Source organism: Hemitrygon akajei, chromosome 5 (genome assembly GCF_048418815.1).
Source record: "Hemitrygon akajei chromosome 5, sHemAka1.3, whole genome shotgun sequence".
In the NCBI taxonomy this organism is placed as follows: domain Eukaryota; kingdom Metazoa; phylum Chordata; class Chondrichthyes; order Myliobatiformes; family Dasyatidae; genus Hemitrygon; species Hemitrygon akajei.
In genome coordinates this window covers 49,769,091-49,786,530 of record NC_133128.1, presented here as the reverse complement: position 1 = coordinate 49,786,530, position 17,440 = coordinate 49,769,091, and the positions used below count along the sequence as shown (strand labels likewise).

At 39.8% G+C, this 17,440-nt stretch overlaps 1 protein-coding gene across 2 annotated transcripts in view; it reads left to right on the top strand.

Moving 5' to 3' along the window:
- Positions 1-17,440, top strand: part of kdm6a (lysine (K)-specific demethylase 6A) — a 216,224-nt gene that overhangs the window by 77,819 nt on the left and 120,965 nt on the right. For both annotated transcript variants that reach the window (XM_073045508.1, XM_073045507.1), the window contains exon 6: positions 3,581-3,701. In XM_073045508.1, the coding sequence (XP_072901609.1) occupies positions 3,581-3,701 (121 nt within the window). The remainder of the gene's footprint in view (positions 1-3,580; positions 3,702-17,440) is intronic.

Here is a 17,440-nt window from a genome sequence, read left to right as displayed (position 1 = left end):
CCTTTGAGTATTGCTTTGCTTTCAGTAAAATTATGATTGATCTGATTGTAACTGCATTACCACTTATCTGTGACTTTTCAGCCCTATCAAAATTTTGTCAACTTCTGCGTTTAAAAACAACTTTGTTTCCATTGTGTTTTAGGGGAGAGATATCCAACTACTTTTGTAATTGTGAGGAAAAAGTACCCATTTCTATCTCAAAAAGGGTGATCCTTTCTCTTAAACCAGTATTTCCCAACCTTTTTTAGCTCAACACCCCCCTTAAAGCGGCTTCATACTTGTCAAAGCCCCTCTTAGGCACAGTATGCTTCCTGGCACTCCCATAGTGTAAAAATATATCTACCATTTGCTAACTTGAGAAAAATGATTCTTTAAATTTGTATTTGTCTTTAAACCTAGCTTACGTAGTACCTGAGTGCTGTGCAACAGTTTTGACGTCAGTGTGATCCTTGAGTTTGGTTTTTAGCAAGAGTTGAAAAATCTGGTTCAAGTTGAGACAGCAAAAGCCTTAAGTCCTTACATGTAACAGTGTCCAAGTGGTTTCTGTTTTTTGTGAGTATGTGGTTCACTGCATTGAAGCCTCTTTCAACAAGGTAGGAGGATGGAAATGCAGTGAAGAGCAGTATGGCTCTTTTCTGAAGACCAGAAAACTTTGTATGAATGACAGTGTAGCTATATACCACAAAAGCCGACAATTTTGAAAAACATTTTTGTTTCTTCATTTCTAATTTTGTTAATTTATTCTTGCAAGCTCCCTTCCTGTTCTTCTATCTTGCAAAGGAATGGGGTAACTACCCAGTTTGGAACTTCTAGAATGTTCAAATATTTGAATTGATTATGAAAATCCTTCTTGAGTGACTGCAGGTGTAAGCAGTGCTCTTGCAAATCACTGTGAAAGAGAGTGCCATACTTTCCATGCAGGGAAAATGTGAGAACATTCTTCTCCCAATGTTTTGCTTATATATTTCCAATTTTCTGATAAAATTGGACACTCGCTTTTTGTCTGGAATTAATTGAACTCTCACCCTGCATTTTCACGTTTAGAATATTTATTATGTCATACAGGTCAGCTAGGTCTCTGTGTAGAATTTCAAAGAAATGTTTTAAGTGGCAGCCTTTTGACAGCCAACACACTTCAATGTGAAGAAGCAAGCGTTCAAACTCTTCATTGTTATCTTGGCACAACTGGCAAAATATTCTGTTGAATGGACGAGCTTTAATTGTGTTGACAAGCAGATATTACAAGAGTTGTGCTTGAAAAAAATCACTGACTGAGGTTTTTGGCCGTGAGTTGTTGACAATGAATTAGACAGTGGATTGCAAACAGACTTGGAATTTATTTTTTCATAAATGCCACTAAACCAGCATGGCAATCAATTGCATAAGAGATCATGTTCCTAATCAGAATACTTCTATTCTCAATGTACATTTTGAGCTCGTTGTAGATTGATTTGTTTTCAACTTTTTACGAAAGAAAATCTCTTCATAACCTTTCCCATTTTTGATAACCATACACATGTCATTAGCAATGCCTTGTTGTCCCGCAATTGTCTCATACAGGTGTTCCCAAATTCTGTTGTCTTGCTCTGCATGGAGTTGATACTCAAGGTCTTCACTCATTTCATCAATATGATGAGCTACGGAATTATTACTCAAGATGAATTGATTTTAAAATACTGACATTCATTTTGAGAACAGTAGTGAGCACTTCTGATAGATCAGGCATTATTAATCTTTCACCTATTATGAGATTTTCCACATGAGAAATTATGAGATTGAGTAAAACCATAAGTAGCCTTTTCAGGATGTCTTTTACGAAAGTGTTCCTGCAATCTTGATGGTTTCGTGGCTTCATTGGACAGTGCAGTATTGCAAATAAGACACATGTGGCATTGCTGATCTGACGGAACGGAATAAAAACCATTAACATTGTATTGACACAAGTTCTGTAGTTTCTGTTTCTTACCAGGATTAGAATTCAAGGCTCCACTGCCTTCGGCCTCAGATTGTGCCGTATATATTTATCCATCATTAATCAAAGTTTAAAAATTAACACAAACTGGGAGTGCCTATCGGATGTTGACAACAGCAGTGAGTTGACACATGCAGTGATGGTAGTGGCGCGCAAAGAAACAGCAAGGAGATCGCAACAGCGGAAATTACATTGATAGGGATTCAGATTGGAATCTGAATGTTAGTCTGAATAAAGCTGCTGTTTGGCAAGCTAGCTTTATACTATTCCAGTTAGTGCAATTGTCCAATCATGTATGGTCTCATCATCCCCAAAGATGGTTCTTGACCGCACACCACTTGCAGACCTACGGTTTTTCTTGTGTTCCATGTCTTTTTTGGAAATGCCTGCTCTACCAAGGTTGATCATGTCTTGTGCCTCAAGTTAAGATCCTGCTTATCTTCCCTCTTCTCCATCCCCCACTTCCCCCAAAGAATCTTGAATACATCCCCCCCCCGCCCCGACTTGTGCTTTCCCCCTAACACTCCCTTAGGACACATAACCGCCCTTGTTGGGAATCGATACTAGATTTTACCATGAGGTGGCACGCTTGTTACATCCATTCTGTAGAGATCCCTAAGAATTTGTATGTTTCAGTCAGCACCTCTTTCTTTCTTCTGAACTCCACATACAAGATTAGTCTGCACAATCTATCTTCAAGGCAGTGTGCCCATTTCCAAGTATTGGTCCAGTGAACTTACTCTGCAATATAAATGGATGTAATTGTCATACTTCATTCAATTGGCCTTGCAATAAATTATAACATCTTGTTAATTCTGGTAGTAGCCAGTATATAAAATATACTTAGTGTGCTAGTATATAAAGTAGACTGAGTATAAAATATGCTCAGATAGTGATGAGAAGGCGTACAGGAGTGAAATAGATCAGCTAGTTGAGCGGTATCACAGCAACGGCCTTGCACACTATGTAAGTAAGATCGGTGAATTGATTGTAGACTTCAGAAAAGCTAATAGTGCAACTGTACTTCCAGATAATACCTATAAAATTTAACGTGCGGCATCCAATGTGCAAGTCTTACTTTCAATTTTTAATTGTTTATTTCTGTATTAATTCTTGTAGGTTTGGGGAAATATAAATGTTTCCATCAGCTTTTAACTGTTGTAATTATGTTTGAAATCCTGTTGATCTGATCTTAATGTGTGGTCTCATCGTGAAACATTAGCCGTTCCCTTGCCTCTAGAGATGTTGCTTCCCCACTGGCTTTTCTTGCTGCTGTTATCAGAAAGAAGATACAAGTGCCTCAGGATTCTCACCACCAGTTACTATCCCTCAATCAGCAAGCTTTTGAACAAAAGGGGATAACTACTCTCATTTAAAGATACTTTTATCTTGTTATTTCATGCTTGTTATTTATTGCTATTTATTTGTATGTGCATTTGCAGAATTTTTTGTCCATTGATCCTGTTTTGAGTTTCTGTTCTATAGATTTGCTAAATATGCCAGCAAAAAAAGAACTGATCTGTTACCTAGCTTATGGAAGACAGTTAAGTGTCATCTTTGAATTAATATGGGACAAGAAAACTGAATTAATTTTCTCTCTGTTTTCAGGGCAATTAAAGCATTTCAGGAGGTGCTTTATATTGATCCTAGCTTCTCTCGAGCCAACGAGATTCACTTGCGTCTAGGGTTGATGTTCAAAGTGAACACGGACTATGATTCAAGTCTTAAGGTAGGCTTTAAGAATGATGCAGCTGCAGAGCATTAACAACATTAACAATCTATGTCCCTTTATGCAGTAGACTCCATTAAATTTGTTATATCAATTTTTAGTTTAGCAGAAATAGCCATTTTTGCTTCTCCATGCATCAAGCACTAAAAGTGTTTAATGCAGGTTGAGCTCCCTGTGGGAGACGTGCATCTACTTTGTACTGTGTCTTATGTTGCGTGTTTATTATGGGTAATTTGTCACGTGGGTTGGGGTGTGGTGGAAGCAAAGAGCTTACTACACATTTATGCTTTGTCTTAGATCAGTTTTTGGTCGCTAGAGCAGGGAGTAGATTGGGGAATGGGATTTTTTGACTGTTTAACATTAAAGTTTAAATACATTAAGATCGCTAATGCTTAAGTATGTTTGAATATGCTTAGACTGCTTATTTTGTTTTATCACTAGTTTTAGTTTCCATTGTCTTTGCTGGTTTTTTAATAAAGGGTCCAACGTACTTTCTTTGTTCGTTATTCGTGGATTTATACACACATGCACGTGCACACACCCATTTATTTTGAGCACTGATGTGACATCACAAATGGAAAATTCCGCAACGCGCTGGGAAGGTTCCCAGGTGATGCGCAGGTGTCACATACGTAATGAACAGAAATAAATGAAAAATATAAAAATAAATATCTTGATCCTATATTGAAAGAGCAAAGTTGTCAGCATTGGAGTGAACATATTGCCATTTAACGTTATGCTGATCTATCAAACAAAGATCTATCATGAAAAACTGAAAATTGAAGGTAATTATAAATACTCAGCAGGCTGGTTGCAGAAATTTAAGAAAGTCATGGCATTAAAATTTTAAAGATTTCTGCTGACCACAAAGCAGTGGAGAAATTCATTAAGTTTGCCAAGATTGTTGCTGACGAAAATCTAACGTGCTGAGCGACTGCATGAGTACACATGTGTGATGAACAAATGTAAGACAAAGACTGTTTACTATTATCACATAAATTCAGAGTCTGGAACGATGGCAATGCCAAACAGACTGACTGTTCACTTGGACGACATAGGTGGTGATAGCTTTCCCTTTCTGATGGTTCAATGTACACATTGTTCAGTGCAGAAAATTATTAAAAATATTGCATAGTATTACCTTTTAGGGTATATGTGTAAGCTGAAAATGTAATGTAAATGGGGTTTCACCTCCAAGGTATCTTATTACATTGATCAAAATATTCCGAAATCTGAAAGCTAAAGCACTTTGTATGTTGTCAGAAGGCTGGTATTAGTTTTTTATGTTTACCATTGGCTTTTAGGGGATAGTGAATTTGCATTGTATCGAGGTAGAAATGAATTGCCCCTGTGTCTCATGCTGCTTTGGCTGTAGTAGTCTCTTCTCTATGTTTCTCAGTGCATGTAATAGTTTCATATTAACGAGTACTGTTTGAAGGACATATTTTGAAGTAATGCAGCGAGCGGGCCTGCCTCACAGCTCCAGCTTCACTTGCCTTTGTGATTGTGTGGATTTCTCACCAGGTCCTTCAGTTTCTCTACATGCCCATTGCCAAAGGTGTAGTTTGATAGGTTAATTAGCCACTATGAAATTGTCCCCAGTGTGCAGGTGAGGGGGAGAGTCTGAAGGCCGTTAATGAGAATGCAGGGAAGTGGATGTGGACTTTGCGTCCCCAAGGGCCTGCTTCTATGCTGTATAACTTAAAATTTGATTGTCATATTCTTTGAAACCAATTTTTTTCCTTATTTATACTATGTATTTCTGAAATTGGCTCACCTTTATCTAAATTGATTATCTGGTTTGTAAATATGAGCAATATAATTTTCTCTTTGTTGATATCAGAATCCTGTTGTATCTGCTGTAGGGTGGTGAGGTGGAGATGTGTCTCTACCAAAGGTGCTCTTTTCCTCTGCTAGTTTTCAGGTCACCCTTGGGCAGGGTGTAGTACCTGCTTAGCCTGCTGATCAGGGTCAAGTAATGCCATGGAGCCGATGATGGATGATCGTATAAGCAGCCGGTGCATATTGTGTCATGGTTATGCGACCACTGGCATCAGGCAGACCGTCTCTGAAGAGCATTGATAATGGCTGGGGTCACTCATCTTGTAAAGACACTGCCCAGAAGAAGGCAATGGCGCACCATTTCAATAGAAAAATTTGCCAACAATCATGACATGGCACATGATGATGATTGCCTGTATTTAAGACCATAAGGGATAGGAACAGAATTAGGCCATTTGGCCCATCGAGTCTGCTCTGCCATTTCATTATGGTTGATCCATTTTTTTCTCTTGACTAGTCTCCTGGCCCCCCCCCCCCAATCACCCATATTCCTTCATGCCCTGACCAATCAAGAATGCCTTAAAAATACATAAAGCCTCTGCAGCTGCCTGTGGCAATAAATTCCACAGATTCACCACTTTCTGGCTAAGCAAATTTCTCCTCATCTGTTCTAAGACTGTGTCCTTTGGTCTTAGACTCTCCCACATAGGAAACATCCTCCACATCCGTTTTATCAAGGCATTTCACCATTCAATAGGTTTCAATGAGGTCACCCCCTCTTCTGAATTCCAGCAAGTACAGACCCAGAGCCATCAAACGCTCTTCATATGACAAGCTGATCAATCCTGGAATCATTTTTGTGGAACCCCCCCGATCCCCCTTAAGCTTCAGCACATCCTTTCTAAACTGCTCACAATACTTCAAGTGAGACCTCACCAATGCTTTATAAAGCCTCAACATTGCATCATTGCTTTTATATTCTAATCCTCTTGAAATAAATGCCAATATCACATTTGCCTTCCTCATCACAGACTCAACCGGCAATTAACCTTTAGGGAATCCTGGCCAAAGACTCAGTTTTTCGTGCTTTCTCTCCATTTGGAAAATGGTTTCATTTCATTTCTTCCCTTTCATTTCTTCTACCAAAGTACATGACCATACACTTCCAGACACTGTATTCCATCTGGCATTTCTTTACCTATTCTTCTAATCTAAGTCTTTCTGTAGCTTTTCTACTTCCTCAAAACTACCTGCCCTTCCACTAACCTTCATATCATCTGTAAACTTTACAACAAAACCATCAATTCCATCATTCAAATCATTGACATTTAATGTGAAAAGAATGAGTCCCAATACAGACCCCTGTAGAAGACTACTTAGTCACCGGCAGCCAACCAGCAAAGTCTCTCTTGATTCCCACTCTTTGCCTCCTAGCAATCAACCACTGCTTTATCTGTGTAATACCATGGGCTTGTGGCTTGTTAAGCAGCCTCATGTATGGCACCTTGTCACAGGCCTTCTGAAAATCCAAGTGCACAACATCAACTGATTCTCCTTTGTCTATCCTGCTTGTTATTTCTTCAATGAATTGCAACAGTTTTGTCAGGCTAAAGTCAGATGAATCAGTACTACAGTGTAGCAAAGGAAATTACAGAGGCATGAGGGAGGAGGTGGCCAGAATTGATTGGAAAAAAACACTGCCACCGATGACAGAAGAGCAGCAATGGCTGGAATTTCTAGAAGCAATTCGTAAGGCACAGGATATATACATCCTAATGAGGAAGAAATATTCTAGAGGAAAGATAGCACAAATGTGGCTAAAAAGAGAAATCAAAGTCAACATAAAAGCAGAAGAGAGGGCATGGTGAGAAAACCATGCTGACTATAGGCCTGTGTTATCATGTGCCTCCAAGTGCCCAAAACCACATCCTTAACAATAAGCTCCTCTATCTTCCCAGCCACTGTGAGATCAGGCAAACTGGCTTGTATTTCCCTTTCTTCTGCCTCTCTGTCCTCTTGAAGAGTAGAGTGACATTTGCAATTTTCCATTCCCTTGGGTCCATTCCGGAATCTTGTGATTCTTGAAAGATCGTTGTTAATGCTTCCACGATCTCTTCAGCCACTTTTTTCAGAACCCTGGAATGTACACCATCTGGTCCAGGTGACTTATCTACCTTCAGACCTTTTAGTTTTCCAAATACTTTCTCCCTAGTAATGGTAGCTTCTCACACCTCATGACTCCTGACACCTGGAAATTCTGCCATACTACTGTACTAGTGTCTTCCACAGTGAAGACTGATGCAAAATACTTATTCAGTTCGTCCACCATCTCATTGTCCCCCATTACTACCTTACCTGCATTGTTTTCCAGCTGTCCGATATCCACTCTTGCCTCACTTTTACACTTTGTGAATCTACAGAAACTCTTGGTATCCTCTTTAATATTATTGGGTGGCTAGCTTTTGTATCCCATCTTTACATTCTCAATGACTTTTTTAATTTGTCTTCTATTGGTTTTTAAAGGCTTCCTAATCCTCTAACTTCCCACTATTTTTTTGCTGTATAATATGCCCTCTCTTCTGCTTTTATGTTGACTTTGATTTCTCTTTTTAGCCACATTTGTGCTATCTTTCCTCTAGAATATTTCTTCCTCATTAGGATGTATATATCCTGTGCCTTACGAATTGCTTCTAGAAATTCCAGCCATTGCTGCTCTTCTGTCATCGGTGGCAGTGTTTTTTTCCAATCAATTCTGGCCACCTCCTCCCTCATGCCTCTGTAATTTCCTTTGCTACACTGTAGTACTGATTCATCTGACTTTAGCTTCTCCTTCTCAAGTTTCAGGGTGAATTTGATCATATTACGATCACTTGACCCGAAGGGTTCTTTTACCTTGAGCTCTCCAATCAATTCCAGTTCATGGCACACCACCTAATCCAAAATAACTGATCTCCTAGTCAGTCCATCCACAAGCTGCTCTAAAAAGCCATGTTGTAGGCATTCTAGAAGTTCCCCATCTTGGAATCCAACTCCAACACCAATCTATTTGCATTTTGAAATCTCTGATTATTGTAACATTGCCCTTTGGGCATGTATTTTCTATCTTCCTTTGTTTTTTGTAGAGCACATCTTTACTACTGTTTGGCGGTCCGTGTACAGCTCCCATCAGGGTACCCTTGCAGTTCCTTAACTCTATCTATAATTATTCAACACCTTCTGATCCTTTCTCACTTCTTTCTAATGTTTTGATTTCACTTTTTACCACCAGAGCAGCCCCACCCCTCTGCCTTCTTGCCTGTCCTTTCAATACAATGGACATTAAGCTCCCAGCTATAATCTTCTTTCAGCCATGATTCACTGATGCCTACAAACATCATACCTGCTGATCTGTAAGTGTGCTTCAAGTTCATCTATCTTATTCTGTCTACTGTGCACATCCAAATACAACACTTTCAGTACTGTATTCATCCTTTTCAAATTTGTCAACCTTTTATGTTGGGACTCATCCTGTTGACTCAATTTTTCCTAATCATCCTTGCTAGGAGTCTCACTGCACATTGCCTCTGTTTGTCAACCAACTAACTCATCTTCAGCACTATCACATCTGGTTCCTGTTCCCCTACCAAGTTAGTTTAAACCCACCCGAACAGCTCAAGCCAACCTTCCCGCAAGGGTGTGGACCCCCGAGGGTTCAGGTGTAACCTACCTCTTTTGTACAGGTTGTACAGATCCCAATAATCCATAAATCTGAACCTCTGCGCTAGTTCCTCTGCCACACATTCACCTGCCAAATCATCCTCCTCTTATTCTCACTGGCATGTGGCACAGCTACCAATCCAGAGATTTACCACCCTGAAGGTTCTGCTCATCAACTTTCTGCCTAGCTCCCTAAAATCTCTTCAGCATCTCCTCACCTTGTCTCCCTATGTCATTGGTGCCAGTATGTATGAAGACTTGTGGCTGCTCACCCTTGCCCTTGAGAATGCCACGGACCCAATCCAAGACATTCCTGATCCTGGCACCAGTGAAGGAACAGACCATCAGGGTGTCTCTTTCGTACCCACAGAACCTATTCTCAGTTCCTCTGACTAAGGAACCTCCTGTCAACACTGTAGCCCTTTTCACTCTTCTGAACCACATCACCAGACTTGGTGCTGGAGACCAGGTCACTAAGGCTCCCCCCGGTAGGTCAGTCCCCTCAGTACTGTAGTATCTAAAGTTGTATAATTATTGAGGGAAACGACCACAGGTGTATCCTACATTGGCTGTGCATTTTCTCTCCTCCTGACAGTGAACACTTCTTTGGAAAGCACTTCAATGATTTTGTTTTTTTAAATAAAAAGTCAAATCTTTCAAAATTACATCATTATATTACACATTCATGTGTTTCTTTTCGATATTGTACTCTCAGGTATAAAATGTAGAAGCTACCCCATTTTATTTCTGGGTGGTTTTGCAGACTGAGGTGAAACTAATGAATTGACTGCATTTTTGTATGGGGATGACATGATGAAATTGCAATTAATTATATTATTACTTCAATGTTCAAAAGAAATTTAGTAATCAAAAATGCATTTATGTCACCATATTAAACCATGAGATTCAGTTTATTTTTGCAGGTATTCACAGTAAATACAAAGAAACACAATAGAATCAGTGAAAAATGGCACGCAAAGACAGACAAACAACCATGTGCAAAAGACAACAAATTGTGCAAATACAAAAAAGTGGTAATCACAAATAAGTAATGAATATTGAGAACAGGAGATTGAGTCCTTAAAAGTCAGACTGTTTGTTGCGGCATCAGTTTAATGTTGGGGTGATGGTTGAAGGGTAACTGAACGATGGTGTGGGATGTAATGTTCCTGTACCTCCTTACAGATAGCAGTGGCAAGAAGAGGGCATGACCTGGGTGGTGGCGGTCCTTGGTGATGGATGCTGCTTTTCTATGACAGCGCTCTATGTAAATGTACTCAATGATGGGAATGGCTTTACCTGTGATGTACTGGACTGGGCCATATCCACTACTTTTTGTAGGCTTTTCCATATAAGGGCATTTGTGTTTCCATACTAGGCTGTGATGCACTCAGTTAGTGTACTAGAAGTACATCTAGAAGTATGTCAGAGTTTTGGATGTCATGTAGAATCTTTGCAAACTCTACTTAGAGGCAGCGCCTCTACTTTCTAAGGAAATGGAGGCATTGCCGTGTTTTCCTACAGAAAGCTGCGAGCAGTGGGGAGATAAAGATGTGTTTGGTGGTAGGAGGTTGTAGAGAATGATGTGCTAATGGGCTGGTATGTGAGAATAAGAGGAACTCTATCCCTGTTAAGATGGCAGGAAGATGGGGTGAGGGCGTATGTCCCAGAAATGGAGGAGATGCAGGTGAGAGTAGTGTCAATTGTGGTGAAATGGAAACCCTTTCCAGAACATCAAAGATGTCCTTCCTCTTCAGTGAAGGTGGTTTTTCTTCCTTCATAATTGATGCTGCTCTTACCAGCATAGTACTCATCATGTCAAGCCAGCCAAACATTTCCAAAAGTTAGTTTCATTTTCCAGCTCTTTAGCCACAAACCTGTAGCTCTTCAAATGATCATCCATAAGGATTTCAGCCCAAAATGTTGGCTCTTTATTCCTTTCCATAAATGCTGCCTGACCTGCTGAGTTCCTCCAGCAGTTTGTATGTGTTACTATAAATTGCATCCTAACTGTATTTGCAGTCATTTTCCTCATTTCATAAGAACATATACCTGACAAATTTAATAAATCTTTTGAAGATTTGAATGAAGTAATGCACAAGGGAATGATCTTTAGTTTTTAATGGGTGCCCAGATTTGTAATACAAATTTCAAGAAATGATCGTCGTTCCTTCACAAACAGATCAGAATGAAAGTTTATAATTTAAATTCCTTTAATAGCCTGAGTAACTTTTAGCTGTATGTAATATGGTGTGATGCTTTTTGTCAGTTTGGATATTCAAGCAGTCATGGTGTTTTTAAAAACCCATGCTTCAGTATTTTAATAAAAAACACAAAATGCTGGCAGAACTCAGCAGGCCAGACACCATCTATGGGAGGAGGTAATAACGATGTTTTGGGCCGAAACCCTTCGTCAGAAGTGAAGTAACATGGGATGGTCGAAGGGGGGTAAGAAGTGGGGGGAGGGATAAAGTAGAGAGCTGGGAAGTGATAGGCTGGAGGGAAATGGGCTGGGGGAAGGTGGAGAATTATGGGAAATAAAAGAGAAAGAAAGGTAGGGCTGGGGGGAGAGATTATAGTGAGGGGGGAAAAAGAGAGAGAAAGAGAACCAGACTAAAATAATAGATAGGGATGGGGGTAAGGGTGGGGGGCAGGGGTATCCTATCCTCATGTTGCCTTCAGTATTTTAAGTAGTTTTACTGATTGATCTCACATGCACAACTCTGAAATGTTTCAACTTACCTCCTACCTACCTCTCATATTTTTGAATAATTTTGACATTATTTAAAAAATATTAATTCTTCTTAAATAGCTGTTTAAAAAATTAAGAGCAAACTTTGCAGAAACTACAAATTGCATTCTGCAGACAATGTACTTAATCTAGTTGCAAATTGACATGTAGGACCTCCCTGCCATGTAGCTGTGCTGCCACAAGATGTTGTATCCCTTTTTATTTTGTATATTATTTCTAATGGCTTTCACCACTTTCTTAAAAAAAATGCATTGTTTCTCACATTAATAAAAGATAAACAACTAATTCTTACACTTGGCACTATCAGTATAACAAGCATATTGTTAATAACACAATCATGCAAAGCAGACACAGATACAAAACTTAAAATCTAGCCATTTGTCAAGTATGGTGTTGGAATATTGAATGAACTTCCCAAACTGTTTTCTTGGTGTATTGTAATTGAATAGGGAAAGGGAATAACTGATTTTTTTGTGTATGATTGTAACTTTTTGCTAAAACCATTGTGGATAAACTACTTGCAGTATCAACCTGCAATTTTGACTGCTGGAATTGAATGAAAAATGCTGCTTTGAAAATGGCTTTGCCTCAATGCTGTGAGACTTTTATCTATTTTTCAATGTTCACATGGCTATACTACCTCCACCTGTTCCTTGCAAGACAAACAAATCTTCATTTGAGGTAATAGGAGAGCTCAATGAGATGATACAGCTGCACGTGCTCCTCATCCTCCTCCTCCCACTTACTAATAGAACTTGGCTGGCTTCCAGTGGTGTGATTAATGAATAGCTTTCAGTGGACTAGTTATTTGAACAAAGAACAATCTACAAAAGAAAAGGAATATCACTCTACACTAAATATGCAGTGGTAGCTTTCTCTTGTATCATATTCAGCCTCATCCAACCCAGTGGTAAGTTTGAATAAAGTCCTTTTGCATCTTGACTTTTATTTGTATTCTTTTGTTTGCTAAATAGCCACATTGGAGTTGCAGTATCAAACCTGATATAACTGTGTGGTAGAAAATATTTTCTCTATTAATATGTGGAGTTGATTTCCTGGAAATAAGGTACGTTAGTAGGTATAATAATAGTTCAGTGATCTGCTTATGCATTTTTCTCAGTATTTAGATCTAATGAAAAACCTTGTTTGAAAGGTGGGATTTGCATGTTCTGAAGATGAGCATGTAAAAGGTGCACGAGGATTATATTTGCTGAACAGTTTGCTCACAGGGCAAGGTGTTAAAGAAGATAGAAAGTGCACATGAAACTAAGATACAATCATAATGATTAGGCTACATTCAACAGCTTCGGACTAGAATTAAGTTTTAAAGAATGCTTGCAACTCTATGTAACATTTTTTTTTACCTTCCATGAAATATTGCAGATGGTTTCCATCTTGTGAAAAGAGTTCCCTGTTTATGTGGAAAAGTGAAATGTTGATCTGGTGACTTGTAACTTCCTAAAGTTCTTTGTGAAAATTTGTGCTAATTTGTCCTGGGGATAATTGTATCTGTTGAACAGTTGTATATTAATCATCTTCTTTTAAATTATACAAGATAATTTTAACCTATTTTGATAATATTTTTGTAGATATTTATGATAGTTAAAAATGAGTAAATTTCATTTGTTACATTTGTTCAGTGAGTTTGACCCCACCCCCACCTTTTACCTTGCTGAAGTCTTACTTGACCAGAAAATTATCTACTAGTATTAGACTAAAGATCAAAATTCAGTTGTAATGGAATCCAGGGAGAACTAGTTAAGTGGATTCAAAAGTGGTTTGGGGTAGGAAGTTTGGTGGAGGTTGAAGGTTGTTTCTTGGAATGGAGGCCAGTAACTAGCATCAGTGCTCTGACCTTTTTTATTCACTATTTTTGTAAAGATTGAAATGCAAACATTTGATCGGCAAGTTTGCAGCTGACGTGAAGTTGGGAACCATAGTTTATATTGAAGAAAGTCATCGCAGAGTACAAGGGGTTCTTGATTAGTTAGGGCAGTGAGCCCAGATGTGGCAAATAGATTTCATTACCAGTAAGTGTGAAATGATGCATTTTGGAATGTGAGATTAAAGAGATTTGTCACAAGTACGTCAGAACATGCATTGTTTATGTCAACAACCAACACAGTCGGTGATGTACTGGGGCAACCTGCATGTGTTTCCATGCTTCCAGTGCCACCATAGTACGCCCACACTTACTAACACTAACTTGTACATTTTTGGAAGGTGTGAGGAAATCCACATGGTCACGGGGAGAATGTACAAACTCCTTACAGACAGTGATGGGAATTGAATCCAGTTTTACAGCTGGAGCTGTAAAGCATTACATGAACCACTATGCTACCGTGCTACAGGATGGGACGTAAAACCAGCAGAGGTCTTGTAGAATTCATTCAAAGAGGCACCACAGGTAAACAAGGTGTGAAAACAGTGTTTAGCACCCTGGTCTTCAACTGAGAGGGCATTAGGAATAGGAGTAGGGACATTATGTTGCAATTGTGCGAGTCATTGTTCATCTTGTTTAGTGACTGTGGTCAGTCTGGGAAGAAAGTATCCAAGATTAGAATTGAAAGGAGAGTTTGGCCGTGCTAGGTCTTGATTCCTTGGAACGCAGAAAAATGTTTAAAATGAAGCATGGATAAGGTAGACGATACACCTTTTTCTTAGGATAGGGAAGTCCAAATTACCAGGGACAGAGATTTTAGGGTGGGGGGGGGATTTAAAAGGACTTGAGGGCAATTACTTCAGAGCATGGTGAGTACATAGAATGAGCTACTGGAAGTAGTTAAAGCAGATAAAATAGCATAATTTTTAAAGCAATTAGATGAGTGTGCAGAGTCAGGGCTTAGAAGAATACGTGCGGAATGCAGGAAATTCAAGAAATTGGACTAAAGGCTGATTTATATTTCTGCGTCAAATGAATGCCATAGCTGCGTAACCTATGCCCTACCCTATGCCTTAGCCTACGCCGTAGCCCGACGCGCACCTCTCCAAAAATGTAATTGCGCATCGCGGTTACGCAGACCGCAATAACTGTGATTGGTCCGCTTGGTAGCATCACATTTCCTCCTGTCTATAGGCATTCTGTGTGTACACTGATGTGAAATAAATGGTTGGAAATGATGAACCAAATTGTCAAATCTACCTGCCAACATCTGAAAATATTTGAAATGCATTTCCTCATCCATGTCTCTCAGTGACCAGACAAGCACAGAAAATACACCCTCCTTCTGCCTCAATCCATTCAATGGTCGTACATACCATCTCCTCCGACGTCTTCTCTCTTTTCTGCGTTGCAGTAATTTCAATAAAAGTAACCCTTGTTCAACATTTATTAGCTCAACTCCAACATGATGCACTCAGTCGCCATTGTTTGAAGTACACGAAGAAACTCTACACAGTGGCACAGAAACACCACCACCAACTAGCGTTAATACTCACAACGGCGGAGGCCACTTACAAAGGCTGCGGCGTAGGCTACTACACAGAAGTATAAATCAGCCTTGAAAGGGTAGGCACTGCAGTAGGCATGGACCTGTTGAGCTGAAACGCCTATATCGGTGCTGTTTGTATCTGAGAATGAACAGGCTTGCTGTATGTGACTACTAGAAATATCAGACAACATTGGAAAGAAAACTGTAACCATATCTGGTAAAATTTCAGTCTATTTCAAATATAGTCTTGCTTGAATTATGGCGTTCGGTCACTCTATTAGCGCCTCCTGCCTGAATGTAAGAAAGAAATACCTATCTCTTTGAAGGGACTAGATGAATGTAGATCAAGCTCAGTGCCTTCTATGCTTGCATTGACCATCAAAACATGGAGGAATTTCCACAAGCTCCCACATAACTTGTGCTTTCAGCCTGTGATGCTGGCATGAGAGCGTCCTTTGGGAGGGCTAACACACAGAAAGAGTCCAGCCCAGATGGGTATCTGGCCAAGTACTAAAGGCCTGTGCTGAGGAACTGGCTGAAGAATTCACTGATATCTTTATCCTCTTGCTCCTTCAGTTTGAGGTACCCACCTGCTTCAAGCAGACTTCAGTTATACTGGAGCTCAAGAAGATGGTAACCAGCCTTGATGACTATCGTTCAGTAACACTTTCCACAGTGATGAAGAGCTTTGAGAGGCTGGTGATGAAACATATCAACTCCTGCCTGAGAAGATCCTGACTTGGATCTTCTCCAGTTTACCTACTGGAGCAACAGGTCCACAGCAGGTGCTATTTCACTGGCTCTTCACTTGACCCTGGAAAGTTTGGACAGCAAAGATGCATACATCAGGGTCCTCTTTATCAACCACGACTCGGCATTCAATACTATTGTCCCTTCAAACCTAAAAAATAAATTTCAAGATATTAGCATCAATACCTCCTTGTGCAGTTGGATCCTTGATTTCCTCACTTGCAGACTCTGGTCAGTTCGGACCAGCAACAACATTGCTCCACGATGTCCATCAGCACTTGTGCACCACAGGGCTGTGTGCTTAGCCCCCAACCCCCAGCTCTACCCATGTTATGCTTATGACTGTAAGGTTAAACGCAGCTCCAGTGCCATATTTAAGTTTGCTGAAGACACTACCGTCGTTGGCCGAATCAAAGGTGTTGATAAATCAGCATATAAGTGGGAGAGTTAAAAAAGAATTCTGGCTGACTGGTGCCATAACACAAACCTCACTCAATGTCAGCAAGTTGATAACTGACTTCATGAAGAGGAAGCCAGTGGTTTCATCGGGGGAATCAGGTGGAGAGGGACAGCAACTTTCAGAGGACATCTCCTGGGCTCAGCATGTAAGTGCAGTTACGAAGAAAGCACAGCAGTGCCTCTTCCATAGAATTCTATGTGGATTTGGCATGACATCTGAATGTTTGTCAAACTTCTATAGATGTGTGGTGGAGAGTATATTGTCTGGTTGCATTATGGTCTGGAATGGAAATACCAATGCCCTTGAAAATCCCACAAAAATTAGTGGATACTGCAAGTAATGTTTTATTGAGTATGCCCTCATGAAAATGAATGTTGGGGTTCTATATGGTGACGTGGGTTTCCTCCGGGTGCTCTGGTTTCCTCCCATAGTCCAATGATGTGCTGATTGGTACTGTAGGTCAACTGTTCATTGTAAATTGTCCTGTGATTAGGCCAATGTTAAATCGGGGGTTGTTGGGTGACATGGCTGGAAGGCTTGATCCATGCTGTATCTCAATATAATAAAAATATATTGCGGTTTTCCATTAAATCAGATAAATGGTGTAGTTGAAAGTGGTACTGGAGTAGCTTGGCTTGAGGTGGGGTTTGTTCTGGAGCACAAGTGTTTAGTACTACAGCCATGAAGCAGACTTGTCTCCATGGTCTTTGCTATATATTTGAATGTATCAGATTGGCTGAAAATTAGAGGTGTGGTTTGGGATGCTGAGATCGATTGCCCACTTGTCACTTGTAGGTGGGCCTTGTGCTATGCTTTTGCATTTCCTGTTAATTGATGCTTATTTTTTAAAAATAGAGTAGCAAACGCA